The sequence below is a fragment of the Daktulosphaira vitifoliae genome, unplaced genomic scaffold (assembly GCF_025091365.1).
Source record: "Daktulosphaira vitifoliae isolate Bord-2020 unplaced genomic scaffold, ASM2509136v1 Scaffold_1, whole genome shotgun sequence".
Taxonomy (NCBI): domain Eukaryota; kingdom Metazoa; phylum Arthropoda; class Insecta; order Hemiptera; family Phylloxeridae; genus Daktulosphaira; species Daktulosphaira vitifoliae.
In genome coordinates, this window is record NW_026099572.1 from 8,825,867 (window position 1) to 8,847,358 (window position 21,492).

The following is a 21,492-nucleotide window of genomic DNA, read 5'->3' on the forward strand; positions in this document are numbered from 1 at the left end:
GATATTAATAAGGAACCAGCAGATCAAGTAGCTTTTGGAATAAAACACCAATTTTTTTAAAATTAAACACTATCTAAAGATTTGCATCGAAGCGTTTATTTTTGATAGTGATTTTAATCACTGTCAGATATCATTTACTTGATCCAACTATGCCACGTCACCACTGTGCCGCGACCCCCCTGTGCTGGGTTTTTTTTTAATTTATAGCGTTTCAATCTTTTTGTAAAACTTTGTTCGTTTATATAATAATTCAAAGATTCTTTGAGTATAGTTATACACTGTTGACCGGTAATCCGATAATTGACAATAATTGATATGCATCTGTAAATGGTAGTAAATATTTGTTAACAGTGTATAAAACTGGCCTGGGCTAGTTTTTTAATTGCTTAGACCTTAAGTATAAGCTATTGATGTACTAAAACTGTACATGCTATTTTAAAACGTTTAATAATTAAAGACATTAAAAAAAAGGTAATGAATAATCAAAAAAGTTTATTCTTATTACATAAATACGACCTCTGGGGCGAAAATTGCCTTACCGCCAAATTTATAACAAGTGGGAATTCCGTAATAAGGACTAAAAAAAATCAATTAAAGCGTTTCTATTTTATTTTCAGTAAAATAAGTCTTTTTTTTTTTTAATTTCTATACAAAAACTAAAAAATACGTAGTTAAAAATAAAAAATAATGTAATGTATATCTCCACTGTCAAAAAAAATACATCATAAATCAATAAAACGATGGAATTAAGTAAAAAATTGTATACTTTTCTATTAAAAAGTATTCAGTAGTAAAAACATTTATGATAATTTAAAATAAATTTACCGTTGACTAATTTAATCTTTAAAATTTAATTATATCATTACAACTTTTAATAATCATTTTATACGCATATTTTATTAATAGATTTTTAATAACTTAACTTCAAGATGTCGTATCTACTAGAACTGTCTACTAAACGAAACTTCAATTAGAATTTACGAAATTCACCCTTATTTCTAATGTTGAAATCGTCAAACAATAACAGTTATGTAACTTAGGACGCTTAAATTTATACTAATACATACTCGAAGCTGAATTTTTTAGCTATGAAAACTTGTAACGGACGCTGTGAAAATATTCAGTGCCTACCACTTTTAAAAATATCAACCCGTCCAAAGGTATTTATCAGATGAACTTATTTGATAAGTACGGTCTTTAACATAGTCCATAAAATTCCGTGTCATCTTAAAAAAAAATTAACGTACATTTGAGTGGCTATAATGTTGTGACGGGTAGGATAAAAAATCATAATATTTGAATTATATTATTTATCAAATAACACAGTTCTATTTCCGTATATTCAAATAAAATTATAAGCTAATAGCACAGTCGACAAAACAAATTTATTTATATGCTTATGACGAGATTTACAGCGCACATATTACTTAGTAAACTTAGTGTCAGCACAAAATCCAAGTTGAATAAGTAGTTTTAAAAGTTTTAAAAGCACCTACATTATTACAAAAAATATTAAACTAACTAAAGAAATATTTAAAAACAACTTTCACAATAAAAAGAGAAAATTAATATTTTATTATTTATAATTATAAACTATTTTGGTGTTGAAAAATGAGTAAAAATAACTTGCTTTAAAAAATTTGCTATTTAACTGTTCAAGATGTGGTTTATAATATTTAGTCATAAATTTATTTTATATTGACTTTTATTACATTAACCTCGACCTAGTTAACTACACTTAATTATCACACATAGCCAACTTAGGAATAATTTTCCTATTAAAACTTTGAGGGCGTTTTAAGCGAACACGACTTTATATTGAAACGTAACTTCATTCATTTTTCATAAGATCAATTCATAAAATTTATGTTTTCTGGTTACATTTTCAGAACCCACTACCAAAATCATAGGCGGTCCAGAGTTGTACATTGGCCAGGGTAGTACTATAAACCTCACCTGTTTGGTGCAATTCGCCCCAGAACCGCCACCCACAGTTGGATGGACGCACGAGAAACAAGTGAGCGACGCATGCAACTAAGAATAATGTCTTTTTTTTTTTTGGATTAAGCTTTGGAAATGATTCATTTTGTGACCTCTACTTTTATGTAATGTTTTCGCTTTGTTTGCAGCCCATAAATTTCGATTCACCGCGAGGCGGGATAAGCCTAGTAACGGAAAAAGGATCGACCACCAGCAGCAGATTATTAATTCAAAAGGCGTCGTCTTCAGATACCGGCTACTACTCCTGCGATCCGTCAAATGCAAATTCGGCTACCGTCAGGGTTCATATTTTAAATGGTTCGAGCTTTAAAATTGCACTTGGAAATATGTATAGGCTGCGGTCATTTTATTAATGCCGTCACCGCCAAGTCGGTGGCAGCGGCAAGTCATACCCACACGTCTGTTCATACTTTATAACCGTATTATCACCTCACAGCGATAATAATAATTTACAACACGCATCCGGGCAATATATAACGTACAATCAATATATTATTGTATTAAATACGGTGTACGATCTAACAGTAAATATATCATAAGATCAGCATTCAACGAAAAGAGCAACAAAAATTGTTTCCTTTGGATCATCCGTTGAATAAACGTTTCTGGTGATATTTCTGCAATCTTTTGAAAGTTCGATTCACATTTTATTAAATGTTTTACCAACATTAAATAAAATGTTTTACACACATTCTAGTTTCAAAAAACCAACCACAAATTCATTTTTATTAATTGAAATAACGCTTACGTTCTCTAGTATTAAAGTGTACCTAATATCGATAATGAGGATCTTCCAGGTAAAATTTCACTTATAAAGTATGGACGTAAAAAGTATTTCCATACTTCTAACACTTCAGTTAATCTCTTAATTCTTTCTTTAAAGATTATTATGCAGTCAGTAAAAATAGTGGGGTATAAAAACCCCTTAAAAGCTTCGATTCTATCAACACATTTAGTTCGAAATAATTCACTCGTGATCATTATTTACAGTTTATCTCGACATTTATAATTCATAACATATCTGCAGTACTTAATTATAACAAAAATAATTAATGCACGAGACAACGAGGACGGTTTAGCTTTAATTGCACTTGTGTATTTAACTTTGCTTAGGTCTATTGCGGAAACCATAAACTTGCTTTAATACTCGCTCAGTTTTGTTAGTTAAAATGACAAATGTTATTTTTTCTAGGTGAGCATCCAGCCGCAATGCACCATGGACAAGGGAGCATTCCACTATGTCCACCAATTGTAAGCGCAATGATAGTGCCACTTTTGCTCATCTTCACTGCCAGAGATCTATAGTTACGACTATGAACGACTTCAATAAAAATGTACAATTTGTAATAAAAAAAATCTATAGAGTTTATCGTCATAGGATTTAGTCTATGTTCACTCTTATAAGTCTCAAGCTCAACAATGGTTAAACCGGGGACTCGAGTACTTGAAGTTTTATCACTACTAATAGTGATAAGGGTTAGAAATTAAAAGAAATCGATTAAAGTATGATTTGGCACTAAAAATAAAATTGTAATATGAAATATACTAGAAAAACCAATTGTTTATTTATAACAATTTATCCAACTTATCATTATAAATACCGAAAACAATCCTTAATAAAATCAATAATTTTTTCAACAATATACGTCCATTAATTTCTTTGTTAAACAAATTGCATTTTTTTATTATTTAAAACTTTTTTTGTTAATTATACAAAATATTTATTAATTTGATCAATTTTTTATTCTTCTGACAAAAATAATGGTTGAATTACACAAAAAGTTATGATTCATTTAACAAAAAGTATATTAGACGCTTAACGTATATATTGTTTTACTAGACAATTTTTTTCAGTAAAGATATTAATAATAGTATCATAAAAATATCTATCTTTTTGATTATAATTATTAAGTTCTGATTTAAAAAATAAATTCTTAATTCATTACAAGCCAAATTATTTAATACCTTTCATAATTATGTTAAATTCACTGAAACGAATTGAAATAATATTTCATCTTTATTCCGATTCTAAGTCCTGGTTAAAAAAAAACAATTTATAATAACCACTAAGTGTTTTCAATGATTAAAAACCAAGAATAAAAACATTGTAAAAATAAAATTGTACTTATCAATTACATCATATTAAATTTAAGTACATTTTTGTAATTACCATCATATGTTAACTTCATGGTAACTTTAACAGTATACAAATAAAAAATAATTTCGCCTAATTTGTTAGTACCAATAAAATGATAAATAATATATTTACTAAAAAAAAAATTTTCACGTGTTATAAATCTTTATTAAATTCATTTTGTTTTAGACAAAATTTATGTCGATTTTACTTAAAAGTAAAAGTTATAAAATTATAACAAAAAATGACATAAAAAAATAACTAAAAAGTAAAATAAAATCATATTAATACATAATGGTAATGTATCATAAAGTGTATTAGACGCAAGGTAATTCAATTGTGGTGGGGAGAAAATACATTTTGTCGATAAAACGGGTTTTTTTTTAGTACCACGCATTATACCGTTGCAACGATTACTTTTTAACACAATATTCAGGGGCGTATTAACATATTTACATTATATAGTCATCTTAAAATTTGCCGCCCTTCATATGGTTGAGCGATGCCATACCGACCTTTTTTGCATTGTTTTAAAAAAATATATATAATTAATATTTTTAGTACCTAAAAATTTATTTCTTTAGGAACGTGCCTACACTGCCTCTAAGTAAATATGCCCCTGACAATATTAAGATCTAAATAACTATGTCTTTTAAAAAATTTGGAAACAATCATACATAAAACACAGGCAAGTCTAAAATATACATTTCCTATGAATATATTAAAAATTACTTAAACACTTTGTAAATAACTTGAGAATTATTTTCATTTTGTTTATTTGTCTTAAAAGTAATTTAGAAATGTATAAAATAATGACAATTTGTAATGCAATATTTATACTTCTTTATCTTATAACATATCACAAAAAGTGTAAGACCTATAGTCACTTAAAAATAAATGCCATTTATATTTTAAGCATAGACAAGTAAATGAAAATCATAACATATTCTACTTAATAATTATTTTTCTTTAACTAGAAAAAACACTAAATCAAAAATGAAAATAGTAATTAATTTTATAAAAAATAATGGAAAATTAATCTAATACCACTTCTATATTGCTAAAATGTAAGACAAATAAAATAATTAAATTTTTTTAATTTGGGACACAGATAACAATATGTGTCACTTTTTAATAATTTACTCAAAAGTCAATAAAAAAAATTAATACTTTTTCTATAATTTTAATTTATTTTTTCGTCATAAAAGCGAACCCAATAACATGAATCATTATGAAAATTTTAGTTCATTTCAATCTTAACATTTTAGGAATCTACATTTTAAGAGTAGTAGTTTGACAAGTCCCATTATAAAGAATATATAAAATTGATAAAATAGTATCTTAGGAGCTATGAGTTTCAATTTCACCTCCAATATAATTTACTTTAGACTAAACTATTATCATTAAACTATAATTTTTGGGTGGAATGTTTCTGTTGTCACTTTTAAAAAATATTTAGTGATATCTAATAAACATTGTTATAATTTATTACACATTCAAATTAAAATAACGTGATTTTTACTTTTAAAAAATTATAGTCTCAAATTTTGAACTTTATTCAGGTTATAGGTTTCAAAAATATTAAATTGTATAATATTACATAGTTAAGTTACCAAAACAAAATTGTTATTTTTATTTATTTATAATAATAAAAAAAAAAATTTCCACAAACATTTAATAAGTGTTTTATGTATAGTTTTAACTATATGTAATGTATCACTATATAAGTGGTACATTAAACAATGGAAATCTTTTTGTAAAACTTTTGTAAATCAGTAAAGTTTAATTCCTATAATTAATATTTGTAAATAATTTTATTAATGTACAGAATTCTATGTCTGTTTGGATATCTAAATAACATTTGTTGGATGTGTTATAAAAATATTAATAAACATACATTTACCCAATATACTGTATTTTTTTATAGATTGTTTTAAGGTAATATTATTAATATTGACAACATGAAAATTATTACTACATTAAATACAACATTTTCTTTCTTTCTATAATAGAAATTACAGTATTTTTCAATGCTCAACAAGTGATTTATTAACTACACAAAATAAATATAAAATATATTTATTTAATTTTCTGAGGAGGAAAATGCAATTAAAAAAAAAATAAACAGTCCTTGTATGCTCATAAAAATGTTTATAAAAATCAATACAAAAACATAGTTTAACAACAAAATAAGTAGTAGTATATCAATTATTGATAGAATAAATTAAAGTAATAAAATTCATAAAGAAGTGATACACAAATATAAGTTAAAATATTAGAATAAAAAGTGTAAAACATGAGGTTAAGGGTCTACAAATGATATCATAATGTATCTAGTACCATTAATTACTTCTAGTCCTTCATGATAATGAGTCAATCTTCCTGGATGCATTAACATCCAACCTACTTTCATATCAGTCACTTTACATTTGTATCTTAGGAAATGACATCCACCACCCTAATATAATGTTTACTACATTAACATGTTTACTACATAAAAACTACTTTTTTATTAATTTTAAGCAACTTACATGATAATCAATTCCAGGCTTATTTAGAGCAATGTTAATAGTATAAGTTGATGAATCATGATGGGGCCTCAATGATGCTTGACCGTTTGGATTATACTTTACAACAAAATTCATAATAGAACGAGGAGGCTAAATATAGAAAAAAATTAATAAAATAGCTTTACAATTTATTATTATGTAAATCTATTAGTCTTTAAGCAAGACAAATATATATAGAAGAATCAAAATCTAGTAGTACACTCATTTTCTGAAAAACTATTGAAAATTTTTATTTCTATAAAGAGAAAAAATATTTGGTTAAATAAACTCTACATTAATATGTAATTAAATAATTGTTTTCATCAAAAAAAAGGAGTTCCTACATAATAAAATTGAATTTAAAGTTGTATATCCCTGATGAGATAAAAAAAAAAGTATAACATATTATTGTAGTTTTTGAGAAAATTACTTGTTTACTAGATTTTGATCACCTATATATATACAAATTTTTTTTCATCTTAGACACAATTAAAAAAAAAATCAATAAGCAATTATTTGTTAGTTAAACAAGCATGAAATATATCTACAGTTTAAACTTAAACAATTGAAATACTATTAAATAAAATATATTAAAAAGCAGCTTACTCCATCTGAGTAATAGCCAAGAAAAACATGCTCTTGCAATTTGGAAACATACAATTTTAAGAATTTAAGCCAAACATAATGCAACCCAACTTGTTTCATATGAATATCTCTAGTTGGGACAGCTTCATATCCAGTATCCAATCTAGGATCCTATGATTTGTTATTACCATGCAGTATGTTATATTATTTATGTCAACATTAACTTAAAAACTATTAAATAAACATTTATTTATTGTAAATTATATTAAGGGTTAAGTAATAAGCAGAGAACACACACATGCTATGTAACTTTAACTTGATTATTTTTTCAATATTCCCACATACGTCATGATTGTAACCAATAAAGATATTCTGTTGTAATGGAGATACATAAGATTTTAGAAATTCAAGCCAATGATTTTCTAGTCCAACTTGATTCATGTGTATGTCTCTGGTTGGCACCGCTTCATAGCCAGTTTTTAGACGAATATCCTTTAATTTTTTTTATTAAAAATACCTATCAAATTTCTTACATAATATTTATTAACCTTTAGTGACACGTTCAGTATATTGTTTATTATTGTGGCCGCCATATTGTTGCTTGCGTGAGGTAAACTTTTTTCTTTACATTATTCAATTTTTATTGATTACTTTTTGTATACTATTAAATTACAAATTATAAAGTATCTTTTTAACTATATTATTTAAGAACAACAAACAACTTATAAAATATTAAAAATTGTCTGAGGTAAATAATTATCTTGTGCATGTCACTCAAGGTTAAAAAACTTAAACTCACATTATTTGTGCCATCAGACCATTGGCCATAGTTTTCCATAATCTCTATGAATTCTTGACAAAATTGCTCAGAAACAATTGGGAACCAAAATACATCAGGGCATGGCTGTTAAAAGAATTTAAATAAATGTACTACTTAGCTTGATATAATACTTAATAATTACTTCTGCAGGCGATTTTTCAGGATTGAAATTTTCCATATAATCTGGATGAATATAACGTTGTTCCCAGTCATATCGATTATCAAATAATTGATACATCTCTGGATTTTTTAATGAAATGTTAAATGTGATTGAATCAATTAGATGTCCATAAGTGTACCTATTATCCACATACATAAAAACACCCTAAAAGTATTGATTAAGACCATAACAATTAAATCTTTAAATATTTTTTCAAAATAAAACAATTGAATTTCAAGAACCAAGAATTACTTTTTCTCTAAGAGATTTGCAGAACGCCATATCATAATCCATATTATCTTTTTTGTAGGAAGGCCTAGCACTCATGCTTTCCACTATTTTTCCGTTCATTAAATAACAGGTTGATATATATGGTACATTCCACACTCCACTATAATAATAATAGTACCTATTTATTTTTGGCAATAAATACATTCTACGTATCATAGAAAAAGGGGAATTTATTGACTACTACAACAATAGGAAGTGGTATTTAATTGACTATTTAATAGGACCAGCACAATGATAGTTATTACACTGAGTTGATTATTGTTGCAACTAGTTATACATGGGCAATTCAAAAAACAAAAATATACTGAGTAAAATTTCATTTTTAGGTACAAAATAATTTCAAAAATCAAAAAAAAGGTAATAATTTTAAGAAATATTTATAAAATATATATATATTTTTTTTAATATCCAGGAAATGTTTTTAATAAACTCTAAAATTAAAATATTTTTAATGGTGTTGTTCATATCGGTTATAACTGAAGTAAATAGNTAAACTCTAAAATTAAAATATTTTTAATGGTGTTGTTCATATCGGTTATAACTGAAGTAAATAGCAAACGAGGACGAGGAAGAAATAGATCAAAAAATAAAATTCAAATTGGATTACCAATCACAGGCAAATATAGAGACCCAGAATCGGATCAATACTACAATCACAATGATGTAATCATTTTCATTATAAAACTACACATTTATTGTAACCATTTTTTTGGTAAAACTGTTTAATAGGGAGCTAAAATTATCATGGCATCACATTTTGACTATGAATATGTTCTTGGACATAAAATAGTGTTTGTTTGTGTTGCTAGAGGTAACCCAAGACCACAAATCACCTGGTTTAAAGACGGTGTTGAATTATACTACCATTATAACCATCATGTAAATATAAAAATTAACTTTTTTTTTATCATGAAAGTTAAAATTAAAATTTTTTTATTTAATTACATTACATAAATCAAATATTATTATTATCAAATATAATAATATAATATAAATAATATTATTATCAAATTACATATTTCAAAGAATCATAAGTTAGGAATACAAACTATCAAAATGTAAAATTTAAATACTTTAGATTTAAGAAAAATGCTTTTTTATTTTAAGGTACATGAATGGAAATTAGGACAGGATAGAATAAAATCAAAATTAGAAATTGATCCAGGAACACAAATGGATGCTGGAGTTTATGAATGCTCTGCAGATAATAATTACAGCATAGATAGAAGAAGCTTTAAGACAGATTTTAGTATAGCATTTGAATCATAGAATGCATTTTATATATTTTTTTAATATTAAATAATATTCATGAATTGGATTTAGTAGATTAAAAATCGCAGTTATATTGTTTTATGTTAATTTAATTATAAATATAGCATTCTCCTAAAAAAAACGTCTATACACAAAATTGTATGTACAATACTAATATTAATCATGTTAAATTTTAGATTTTATATATATTATATTTATATAATATTTGTATTATAAAATATATTATTAAGATATTTATCATGATTGTATTAATATAATTCATTATTAAATTTATGTGATACATTTATTGTTTTTAAACTTAAGAATATACAAGGAAGTTATTTATCCTTACTCTAAAGAATATAACTATTTAACATAAAAAAATACATAAATATTACTATAAAAATATTTTTTTAAGATAATTAATAACAAAAAATATTAATTTATAGAAATAGTTTAAAAAATCAAAAAATTTTTAAAATAAAAATAGTATTTATCCCTACCTAGTTGACAAAAGCTGATACCAGAAAAGGATTTTAACACATTAAAATGAGTAATTAAGTAGTTAGAGGAAGTTCTGCAGGGAGTTTATTAACCATGCTTAACTTCTCACTTGGTCAGTAATCGGGACCATTCTAAGAATGTCTAATGTTACTAGATGTAGTATTAAAATTTGAAGATTGAAAATACGTGTAAAAATAATAATTTTGCTAAATATACCCAAAATAAAATATTTGTCACACATACATTACAAAATTTAAGTTATTTAAAAAAATATCTCCAAAAAAAAGAACCTACTCTTTCATTAGATAGATTTTTTTTGTCCTTATTTATATTTTATTAAAATTAATAAATATAGTATTACAAAAATATAACTTACGTTTTATTATAGTTAATAATATCCATGTAATCAAATGATCGAGCATAATATCCTTCTTTAGATAAAGCTCCCCAAAAATTAGACCATGCTTTAAAAGGTCTTGTCAACATAGGAGCAATAATTTTTCTAAAAAGTAACAAAAATATGAATAATTTAAAATTTTTAAAATAACCTAATACTTTTCTCTTAGCAAAGCTTTCGTGTTATTCCTATTACTAAACCTCATTTCTCCCCCCAGCTTTCTGCCTTCTTCAATCAATAAAATTGTTGAATACATAATCAAATGCTACTTAGATTGGTTTTTAGAAAAAAATTATCTTCCTAATAACGTTTTTAGGTATAGTAAAAAATTAGGTACTATGGACTGTTTACCATCTTTTATCTATGACTTTTTATAAAAAAAATTTTTTTCTAGTATATTTATGAATATTAAAGATGCTTTTGATTCTGTATATATTCCTATTTTTATCAATTGTTTTTATTTCCTTAATATACCTCCTCCTCTTTTCTTGTGTAATTTTATTTCTTTACTCTTCTTCCATTGGTTCAATATTTATATGTGCACAATACTTTTTTTTCTGGCTGTTTTTCTCTCTTTTATGCAGAACATAATGATGATTTCTTTTATAGTGCTTATTTTTTTAATAACTCTTTCTCTCGTACTATCACTAAACTTAATGACTTATTATCTATCTCTCTAGTAAACTCTCATTCTCTAATTTTACTGTAGTGGTTGACAAGTCAATTTATTATTTTCACAAGGAAAAATATGCCTATATTATCCTACAAGTTTATATAGTCACTTGATTTTAATATTATTGGTATATTTCTTTCTACTTCCATCCAAAGTCTTGAAATTAGAAGATAGGATAAGGAACAAACATTTAAGAAGAAGTATAAGTGTAGCCTTAATCATGGATAAGATGAGAGAAAATAGATTTAGATAGTTTGGTCATATTACGATAGAGGAATTGCAAACTGTAAGAACAGTTATGAAAATGAATATTGAAGGAAGAAGAGGATGAGGAAGACCAAAAAGGAGATGGAGGGATATAATTAAATGCGATATGAGAACAGCTGATGTGTGCGTAGATGATGTTTGAGATCATGTCAAATGGAAGTTTAGTGTAAGGGTGGACGATCTTAAGTAGTAATATTAAAGGCAAGGAAAAAGAAAAAGATTTATACAACTATTGTTATTCATTAACTCTTGAGTCATAATATTTAAAATAAAGACTAATTTAAAAAAAAAAACCTACTTATTTTGCTGAATTAACATCTTTAAAATTTGTGGATTATCCAAGTGTGCTTCACTTTCTACATAAAATATGTAATCACATGATTTACTGGTACATAAAGAACTAAAAAAATTTATATATACACAATTGTTCTTATCACACCATTATGAGTTTTTAAAATTTATACTTACAATGAAAAATGACGAGAATGAATGATTTCATCAGATGTCTTATGGAATACAAAAGTACCATTGTATTGATCTGTTACACTAGAGATAAAATCATCAACTTGTTTTTTATGATAACTCACCTAAGAATAAAGAACAGAATATAAGATTAGTAATAAGATAATTTACATAATTTTTTAAACATGTCTTACAAATACTGAAAAAGATAAAAATATTTTATTTTTAGGATAATCAATTTTTTCAATTTTTTCTAAGAATTCTTCAAAGAATGGTGTTGCTCTGTCAACAAATATAGATATTAACACTACTGGATAGTTTTTCACCTGCAAATATATACATTGTTCATAAAATTAATAAATATTATTCATTTATAAATAAAAATTACTAACATTTAGTATTGAAAGATCTAAATTATTATCTTGACAAGAGTTGCATCCAATTTCAGGAGACCACATATTTGGTATATAGTTTGTAAAGCTGTTTAAAACATTTTTCGATAATCCATTACCATGAACAATAGCTGGATGAGAGTTAAATCTTATATTCTCTAATACATATGACATATTAATGACTCTGAGTTTCACATCATCTAATAAAAATACAATAATTAATAAAATATTTGTTTAGCAATATTAATATAAAAAATTTCAACTCACCTTCAACTGCATAAAGATTTTGAAACAAAAGAGCATGGCTGTCTAATTTAATTTTTAATTTATCTCTAATTTCAGAATTTAGGTATAATTTTGTCAAATGCAATTGATCATCATCTAAATCTTTTATAGTTTTTTCTGACAAAAGTTTATATAGTTGACTAGCATATCCTATTAGACCTAATACAGATCAATATGAGATTTTTATTTAACATAAAATATTATGTTAGGGTCAATCCATGCCATATCATCCAGAAATGGTTGCATGACCACCTAATTTTTTTCTTAAATTTTCAAGATTTATTCTTTATGCTATAATTATTTTATAACAATTTTTTTTTTTTATGACCTTCCCACTTTTATGGCTATTTCAATGTAAGAATGTTAAAAATAGCCAGAACATTAAAAAATATACCAATTATTCAATATTGACTTAATCAAATTAAAATTTTAGATTTAGCATTATTATAACTTAGATTTTACATTAAAAAAAAAATTACGTGAAATTCTAGTTTTAATGACTTTTTAAAAATAGCATATTTTTGTGAAAATTAGCGTTTTTGAGGTCACTTAAAACCATTAAAAAGTTATTATTTTTATACTGATTTTCAAATGTGGTATTGTATAGTTTATAATCTACGTTTCAACTAAATTTCAAATATTTAAAACAATATTCTTGGGATTTAGAGGCCTATAAAGTTAGAAATTTTATAAAAATAGATTTATTCTTTGTTGGGGGACCTAAATTCAAAAAATATTTTTTTTAATTTTTTAGCTATATATCTGCTTAATACATCATAAAAATTTGAAGTTTGAGAAAAAAAGTTTAACATGTAAAATTTAGCATTAGAAAATCAGTAAAAATCCACTTAAAATCAAATAATTTAATGATAGTTTATTGTTGTTTTCAAACTATACTTTTGTAATTGTTCAATATATTATTGTATATGTAATATGTTACGATAATAAGTAATAATAACGATTAAGTCAATATTAAATAATATGTGTATTTTTTAACATTCTGGCTATTTTTAACATTTTTTACATTGAAGTGGGAAGGTCATAAAAATAAAAAAATTGTTTTAATCTAATTATAAAATAAAGAATAAAACCTGAAAATTTAAGAAAAAAATGATGTGGTCGTGCAACCATTTCTGCTAACATTATGCTAAAAAAATCAAACCTCCTGAATTAATAAATTTATAGCCATCAACAGATTCAATTGAAGGATACTGTTCAGCTAGTTTTATGTCAGGCCAACAACTTTTTTCTGCTCCTATTACTATTGAGGCATTAAAATCAATAAACTTATTCAATATTGTCTGGCTATCCGCTAATAACACTACATCATACCTAAAATATTAAAAATTAATTAAATAATTTTAATTTAATTTTAAATATTTTCTAAATTCTTTACGCATCAGTCAATAAAATTGCCAAATTGTTATCATCTTTGTAAGGCTTTAGGGCTTCTAGAAATAAGTTAAGCTTATATCCACCGCCCACACTTTTCATGTTACCACCCAACCATGGTTTATCCAAACCAAGAATCTATATACAATACAGAAACTGTTAAATATATTTGATTTTAAGATTGCATTTATAAAGCAATTAAACTTACTTTTGTTTTGATATTATATAGATTACTGGAGCGAATAAAACGCTTAAGTCCATCAGTTTTTTCAGATGCAACTGTGAGAACAAGCAAATCTAAATAAAACAGACAAATTCATATTAAATTTATAATTATTATATTTTAAATTTAATATATAGTAGAACTTAAGTTCAATGTGCATATATTCTCAGACATTAAACACAATACAATATCATTAATGTATTTTTAAAATAATATAGAATAATTAAAATAATAAATTTTACTTATTTAATTAGCTTCAAGTTTGATAAAGGTACTTAATAAATGTTATAAAAAGTAAAAACATATAATTAATTTATATAATTAAAAAAATATATCTCCAAAATGCTAACATGTTCATTATCATAAATAATTCAATAATACATAAATGGCATTATTGACATTTCCTATTGACCTCAGCCAAGAATAATGATAAAAAAATCAACAGGAAATACACATTAAATACTCTGGAAACATTTAAATAGTTCTTGAATAAAAATTTACAAAAAAAAGTTATTGTTTTTCAGTGAGCAAAATTAAATGTAAATTATGATATAGAGCTTTCTCTTATGAAAAATGTCAGAATAATTCAAAACACCACTATAATTTATTGACAATAAAGTTGTTAAACAAGGGATTAAAATAAATTTGACTCAAAATGAAGATTTATATATATAAGTGTGTTTGTAATCAATATATTAGTTATATTAACTAATATTAAATTACTAATATTTTTTCCTTTAATAATGAGCTATAGAAATTAAATTTGAAAATATTTTCTTATTTTATAAATTTAAGTTAATATTTATTCAGTAAATTATGGTTAACAAACTCTATTTATGCATAAAATTCTAGATTAAAACAATTATATTTGTCGAGTTTAAATATATATATCTATGTAGTATGTTGTATGTAATTTTATATTAAATATGTTTTTTTTTTATTTAAATTCAAGCTTTGTATATAATTTGTTTAAGAAATAGCAGTAATTTGGAAAACCAAACAAAAAATAATTATAGCCAGATAAAGTTTTTGTCTTTACTTCAACTTAAGCACCTATACACTTGTAAGACTTAAATTGAATGATATGAATACTACCTTTTTAATAAACAAATTATTTAAGTCACAAATTTTCTTATATTTCTAAAAGTATATATTTTAAAGAACACATTGCAGTCTTTATAATTTCAGAGGGAAAATAAGATACATAAATTATTTTAATATACTAGTTCTCAATATTATAATAATCTAATATATTAAAAGAGTTCTTTTATATATATTAAAAGATTTATTAATATATAATAAAATATATTAAAAGCAAAGAGTTCTCTATAAAAGTGGTAAATCAAATTGATGGAGTTCAATTTAAGACAATTCTTTTTTAATTTTACTATTTAAATGAAAAAAATATTTAACATTTTCTTTTAACAAATGTATCTCAAAAGTTACGCAGCTTAAAAATTTTTTAAGTGATTATTTTGATAATTAATTAAATTAGTAAAATTTGTATAGAGAAATAAAATTCAGACATCAAAACATAAAGAATGATTTTAGAATAAAATTACTCACTGAGATCATTTGCGGTAAGGCCACACACGAAATTCGATGCCAATAATGCAGAAAGCACAAAAAAAAAAGTCAATAATCTCATTTTGATTTTCAAAAATTCATCTACACATTTTAATATTGTTCACTAAAGTCTAGTGATCAGTATACACTCAATGTAACGTTAATTGAATTAACATCAATAGACCACACGTTGTACGAGATGGAAACAAAAGCTAAAATCCGCCGCCAACGAATTTGCGATAGAAATACTAAGTAACATGATACATATAACAGTTGCGTATGATAAGAACCAAACACAAAACCAAAATAAGATTACATTTACCAAGTAACGCTCCCTACCGAAAAGCCTATACTGTATAGTTACAGTCTGTATATTATACAGTATCACGGACAATAAATTCGTAAGTCCACAGAATTATAGAAAAATACAGCTAATTTGCTTAAAAATAGTTAAGTATTAATGCTTTTCTAAATACGTAATTAAAATGAACCAACTCTTGCACTTATTTTTTTTCAGCAAATATTATTTAATTTTGTTTAATAATTAATATTAATTTATTAATTACATTTTATAAATCATTAATTAATGATTATAGTTATCAAATCATTTAATAATTATAGTGAAGAATTTTTTGTGAGCTAAAATAATAAAATAAAATATGAAGTGAAAAATTATATTATACCTAAACATTGGAGGAGAGTGGCCAACTAAATTTCTCCTCTCTTCTCTGCTATAGAACTAAACTTTCTTTGTTTTACTAAATAATCACTAAAAAAAAAAACTAAAAAATATAAAAGTGCAACCTAAAATTTTTTTGGCCTTAACTAAAAAAAATGTCTTATATCGGCTATAATTATAAATGTATTCCTTTTACTATAATTCAGCATAAATGTAATAATTTGATGTATAATAGTTTTAAATTTTATATTTTTTATTTAGTAATTTTACTATTAAAAATTAAATTAATTTTTGAAAAATTAATCATTATAGTAATTAAAAGACGAAAATATTTTTTGCTGTTTTAGACAATTTCGTCTAAAATGAAAGCTTTTAATTTATTTTAAGTTGACATCAATTTAAAAAGTTTAATAAAAATATTAAACTATATGTTTATTATTAGCTTCGATGCGAAACTGAGAAGCTATTAATTTTACATTGATGTGTTTTTTTTTTTATTTCTATTACTTTTTTTTTTGTGTCTGTTACCACTTTTTCTCAGCTCTCACCGAACCGATTTCTATCAACGATACGTCAAAAGATCACAAATCGTATCTAGTCGAAAATATTACCCTCAAAAATTTAAAAAGTTTCCCTCATTCTTTGTAAATGAAGGAAATCCCTAAAAATATTACAATTTTTATTAATAAATAAATTTTGACATTTTTTCAATTTTTTTTACTTAAAAATTTTCATATGATATCTTTAATGTATGTATTATATGTTAAAAGACTGTTAATAAAATAAAATAAACATTTAGTCTATAAATGACTAACAATAAATATTTATAAGCAATTTAAATGTAAACGTAAAATTAATCACAATAATTTAATTTAAGGTTTGTCATCAATAATGATTCTTTAGAAATTGAATTTTAACGAAATTGTGGAAAAATTATATATGATAAAGCGATTTTTGATTTTTTTGATAAATGTGAAATGGCGTTTATTTTTGTTGACTACTAAAAAATCAGCTACTAAAAGGACGGTCTTGTCGCCCTCAAATAAAATTTATGCTATCGACTCATATTTGTAACAAGTATGTTTTCTGATGTTACAAAAAAAAAACTCCATGCAAATTTCTGACAGATTTCCGATCAATAAATATTTTCATAATATTTACGTGTAAAAATCATAGAGTAACTCTATGGTAAAAATAAACACGGTAAAATTAAAATTTAAGTCCTATCATCTGTCAATAATGTTGTTTTTATAAATTCAGATAAGTGACTACTAAATGGTAACCCAGTGTTTCGATAACAAAGTAAAAAATAACTGGTTTTGAACATGATCGAGGGAGTAGTTGAAGAGTGAGGGCAATCGGTTACCGCCGCTTAACAGGATATTCGTCACGTTATAAATGCCACTACGGATAGATAAAAATTCAATTTTTTTCGTGCGAGAAAATTTTTATCAAGTTGTTTTGTCACCAAATCTTTGATTTTTCACAGATAATTTTCTTCTTTGCAGTTTGGTAAAAGTTTTGAAACACTAGCATCAATATAGATCAAATAAAATTGTCCCGCACAAAATATGCATAAAATCGTATTATTCTATATATGACGCCATCTTAAATTAAAGTTAAGATAAATGTTATATCATAGCATTTTTTTTTTAAAATTTTTGATTCAATTTTTTTTTTTTGCGTATATTTACTTTTTCCATGTGTTTTTTAAGACATATCAGATTTTTTTAAACCTAAATATTATTAGTATTGTGTTTCCTTTAGTTTGAATAAATAATATAATTATATTACATATTTTAATTTAATCGCTTATTAATTATTAAAATTATCTGATATTTGGCATACTTATATAAAATTAAAATTAGGCTTATTAAAAATTTTAGGGAAAGCAATTTTAATTTTTAGATACGTTAGGAACAGATTGGTTAATAGCCAAAATTGAGTCCTAAGTTAATAAATCAAAAGGTTTAAAAACAAAAAAATACTTTTGAACATTTTTTTTAATGCAGTAAAATGATAATAAAAATGTTGATGGTTTTATTTAATAAAATTATTTGTTAAATATTTCAATTAATTATAAAATGGCCAAAAAAAATATCTTGGACTAGCTTTATAAAATAAAAAATAGACTAAATATTATAAAACAAATTGAAATTTTCATAAAAAAATTGACTAATTTGATTAAAGATAAAACAATTATTTACAGCAAAAATTAAAACCAATATATTATAGGATACCAAACATTTATTTTAGTATAATTTAGAATTGAAGTTAAAAGATAATAATAATAGTAAAATTGTCTACCATGAACTATCAAATTTATTGATTTTTTTATGAGGATTAGTTATCTTATGTAGATTGCTTTTCAACTATAATTGAATTAATGTAAATTAAAACATATATTTAATTTAAAATAAAATATAAAAAGAAAAATTCAAACTCCCATCATACATAACAACACTTTATGCTAAAAAATAACAAAATAGAGAGAATATAATATTATAGAAAAAGAAATACTTAAAATGTGAAACAAATTGTTGTAATGTCCATAAACTCTTATATTTTAATTATTTTAAATAATATGCAACCAATATTGTACATATAAATTATTCAAAAAATGTAACCTTTATATTTATAAGAAATGTATAGTCTATACTTTTATTTCATTCAATTACATAAGTATTTTAACAGATCCTGACTATTCGTAAGTTTAGTCCAGGTCTGTTATTGATGAACCCTCCTATCGTGTGGATAGGAGGGTTCATCAATAACAGACAGAGACAGAGACAATTTACTTTCTTTAGTAGTAACTCAATACCAAATAGTCTCGTTTATTTTATTGGATAATACTAGTTAAAGAAACAGCGGTGACTACTCACCTACACCTATATAACAACTAACTGTACTCTTCTTTTTGAGTTACTACAAAATATTGACTAAACCGATTATATAATGAACAGCTTATATTTTATTAATACAATTTATTTATAATACTAATATGCGATCAATAACAAATAGAAAAATAACCAACTGGACGGTCAATTAAATGCAATAATTTTAGTATATTTGAGCGACAAATTCAAACAACTGTTTTCAGCAGATGGAACAGATATGTTAAAATGGGCGAAAAATTTATTGATAATTTTCAATTCCATTGACAGATATTTGGGAAATTTTACACAAAGTAGTAAGAACGACAACTTTAAATAAAAGTAAGTTAATAAGCAAACTGACAACATAGTATTGGTAACCGTCAAAAACGATTTTAACGCTCTGTCCTTAGTAACTATACCGACTTATGAAAGTAATGTTGCCAGTTTGTTGGGTAAGATAAAGGCCTCTTTACCATTTGGCTGTTGAGTTACGTTGTCTCGTGCAGTATAATGACTATTATAACGCTTTTATTTTGTTCATCCAAATATTTAAATATGTCACTCTTACTCGATTGACTTTAGTATTTATTTTCTCAAATATCTGTCCATCGAATTTTAAACAATCAATGAATTTGTTGTGCAATTTGTCGTGTAGTTATCGATTTATTGCCCTAATATATTTGTGATCGGGTAAGACTATAATTATCATTAGACATTTCTCGGGCGAGCATTTCCATCTGCATAAATATAAAAATACTAATCATTTCCTATGTAGTGGTCCAAAAGTTACTATCGACCAATCTACTTTTAAATTTGACCATTTTCTATTTTATAATTAACTTAAAAATGTATGATGCCATTAAAAAAATAAAGTTGGTATCTTTAAGGGATAAAGGACAAACATAAAAAGTACTCAACAAAGCCAAATAAAAATACTGCCAAAATTATTAATATTGTTAGAACATTAGGAGAAACTTAGTAGTAAATGATAAATCAATCACTCTGTAACTTTATTTAAATAACATATTTAATTTTTTTTTTTTGTATTATATCAAACAATTTTCAATCAATAGTTTTATATATTTATGAAGTTCACTATTTAAAAACACCTGTCCATCGAATTAGAAATAATCAATGAATTTGTCGCCAATTTATTGTTTAGTTTTCAATTTATAACTCTGTTCAATTTATGCTCTATTATAGTGTATTAGTGATCAGATTTTATCATTAATTATTTTCGGTCGCATACTTCTACTCATCTAAGTATAAAAATGTTAATAAGTACAGTTCCAAATATTGTTATCGATTAATCATTTACTTAATTAAACACTTATATATTTTATAAACTATTTAAAAATTTTAATTATTAATATTATAAGAGGTCTATAAAATTTTTAACCACTTTAAAATTAATATTACATTAATTATCAAAGCCAAAAAATATTTTCACGATTATTATTATTTTAATGGAAATTTAGTGGTCAATGATAAATCAATCATTCTGTAAAATTATTTAAATAACAAATTTACATTTTTTTCTAATATTTCAAACAATTTTTAATCGACAGTTTTAAATATTTATGACGTTTTTTTACTTAAAAAGTTATTATTATTTTTTAAGTTATAATTTTCACATGATTAAAATGCATAAACAATCTTAGCCCCCTGCAAATTTAATGTGCTTTTACAGAGTCGTAAATACTATTTGGAGAGGAAGTAAGGGGAAAAATATAATCCCCATTTCAATATTTTGTTATTTTGTTATTTAAACCCCTTTAAAAAATTTTTCATGTAATCGTTAACATAATGTCTAATTTATTTTGGGGATGAGTGGCTTAGCTCCTTAAGTTGCATCTATGATTCGCGAAGATCGTCAAAATGTTAAAGAAGTTGAATTTTTTTTCGATTGACATCTGATGATCCCAAACATATGTGCTACGTGGCATGTTTCCTTAATACCCTCCGTGTAGTCCATCTTGTATACA

At 24.4% G+C, this 21,492-nt stretch overlaps 3 protein-coding genes across 7 annotated transcripts in view; 2 read left to right on the forward strand and 1 right to left on the reverse strand.

Moving 5' to 3' along the window:
* The window catches only part of LOC126896856 (zwei Ig domain protein zig-8-like), a 122,456-nt gene extending 118,586 nt beyond the window's left edge, over positions 1 to 3,870 (forward strand). Inside the window, exons 6-8 of the mRNA XM_050669989.1 lie at positions 1,890 to 2,017; positions 2,130 to 2,298; positions 3,194 to 3,870. Coding sequence (XP_050525946.1) covers positions 1,890 to 2,017; positions 2,130 to 2,298; positions 3,194 to 3,306 — 410 coding nt within the window. The 3' untranslated portion in view covers positions 3,307 to 3,870. The remainder of the gene's footprint in view (positions 1 to 1,889; positions 2,018 to 2,129; positions 2,299 to 3,193) is intronic.
* Positions 3,871 to 6,266: 2,396 nt separating this feature from the next.
* Positions 6,267 to 16,217, reverse strand: LOC126896855 (procollagen-lysine,2-oxoglutarate 5-dioxygenase). Of its 5 annotated transcripts, none has more exons than XM_050669986.1 (16): positions 15,953 to 16,216; positions 14,372 to 14,460; positions 14,168 to 14,301; positions 13,934 to 14,103; positions 12,754 to 12,930; positions 12,487 to 12,686; positions 12,289 to 12,420; positions 12,101 to 12,219; positions 11,931 to 12,032; positions 10,672 to 10,797; positions 8,502 to 8,640; positions 8,232 to 8,414; positions 8,069 to 8,173; positions 7,291 to 7,440; positions 6,667 to 6,795; positions 6,267 to 6,593 (listed from the first exon to the last, which is right to left on the reverse strand). In XM_050669986.1, exons 1-16 carry the CDS (start codon positions 16,032 to 16,034, stop codon positions 6,438 to 6,440), a joined length of 2,193 nt encoding a protein of 730 aa, XP_050525943.1. In that variant the 5' UTR covers positions 16,035 to 16,216; the 3' UTR covers positions 6,267 to 6,437. The 5 variants fall into 5 exon arrangements, 3 of the variants coding, with proteins under 3 accessions (XP_050525943.1, XP_050525944.1, XP_050525945.1); XM_050669987.1 differs by lacking the exon at positions 7,291 to 7,440 and adding an exon at positions 7,615 to 7,761 and having other exon boundaries at positions 15,953 to 16,213; XR_007701971.1 differs by lacking the exon at positions 6,267 to 6,593 and adding an exon at positions 7,568 to 7,761 and having other exon boundaries at positions 15,953 to 16,217.
* Positions 9,035 to 9,973, forward strand: LOC126896857 (immunoglobulin domain-containing protein oig-4-like). The gene is made up of 3 exons (XM_050669990.1): positions 9,035 to 9,203; positions 9,270 to 9,419; positions 9,648 to 9,973. The coding sequence occupies exons 1-3, from the start codon at positions 9,057 to 9,059 to the stop codon at positions 9,807 to 9,809; spliced, it is 459 nt and encodes a 152-aa protein (XP_050525947.1). The 5' UTR covers positions 9,035 to 9,056; the 3' UTR covers positions 9,810 to 9,973.
* Positions 16,218 to 21,492: the final 5,275 nt, after the last annotated feature.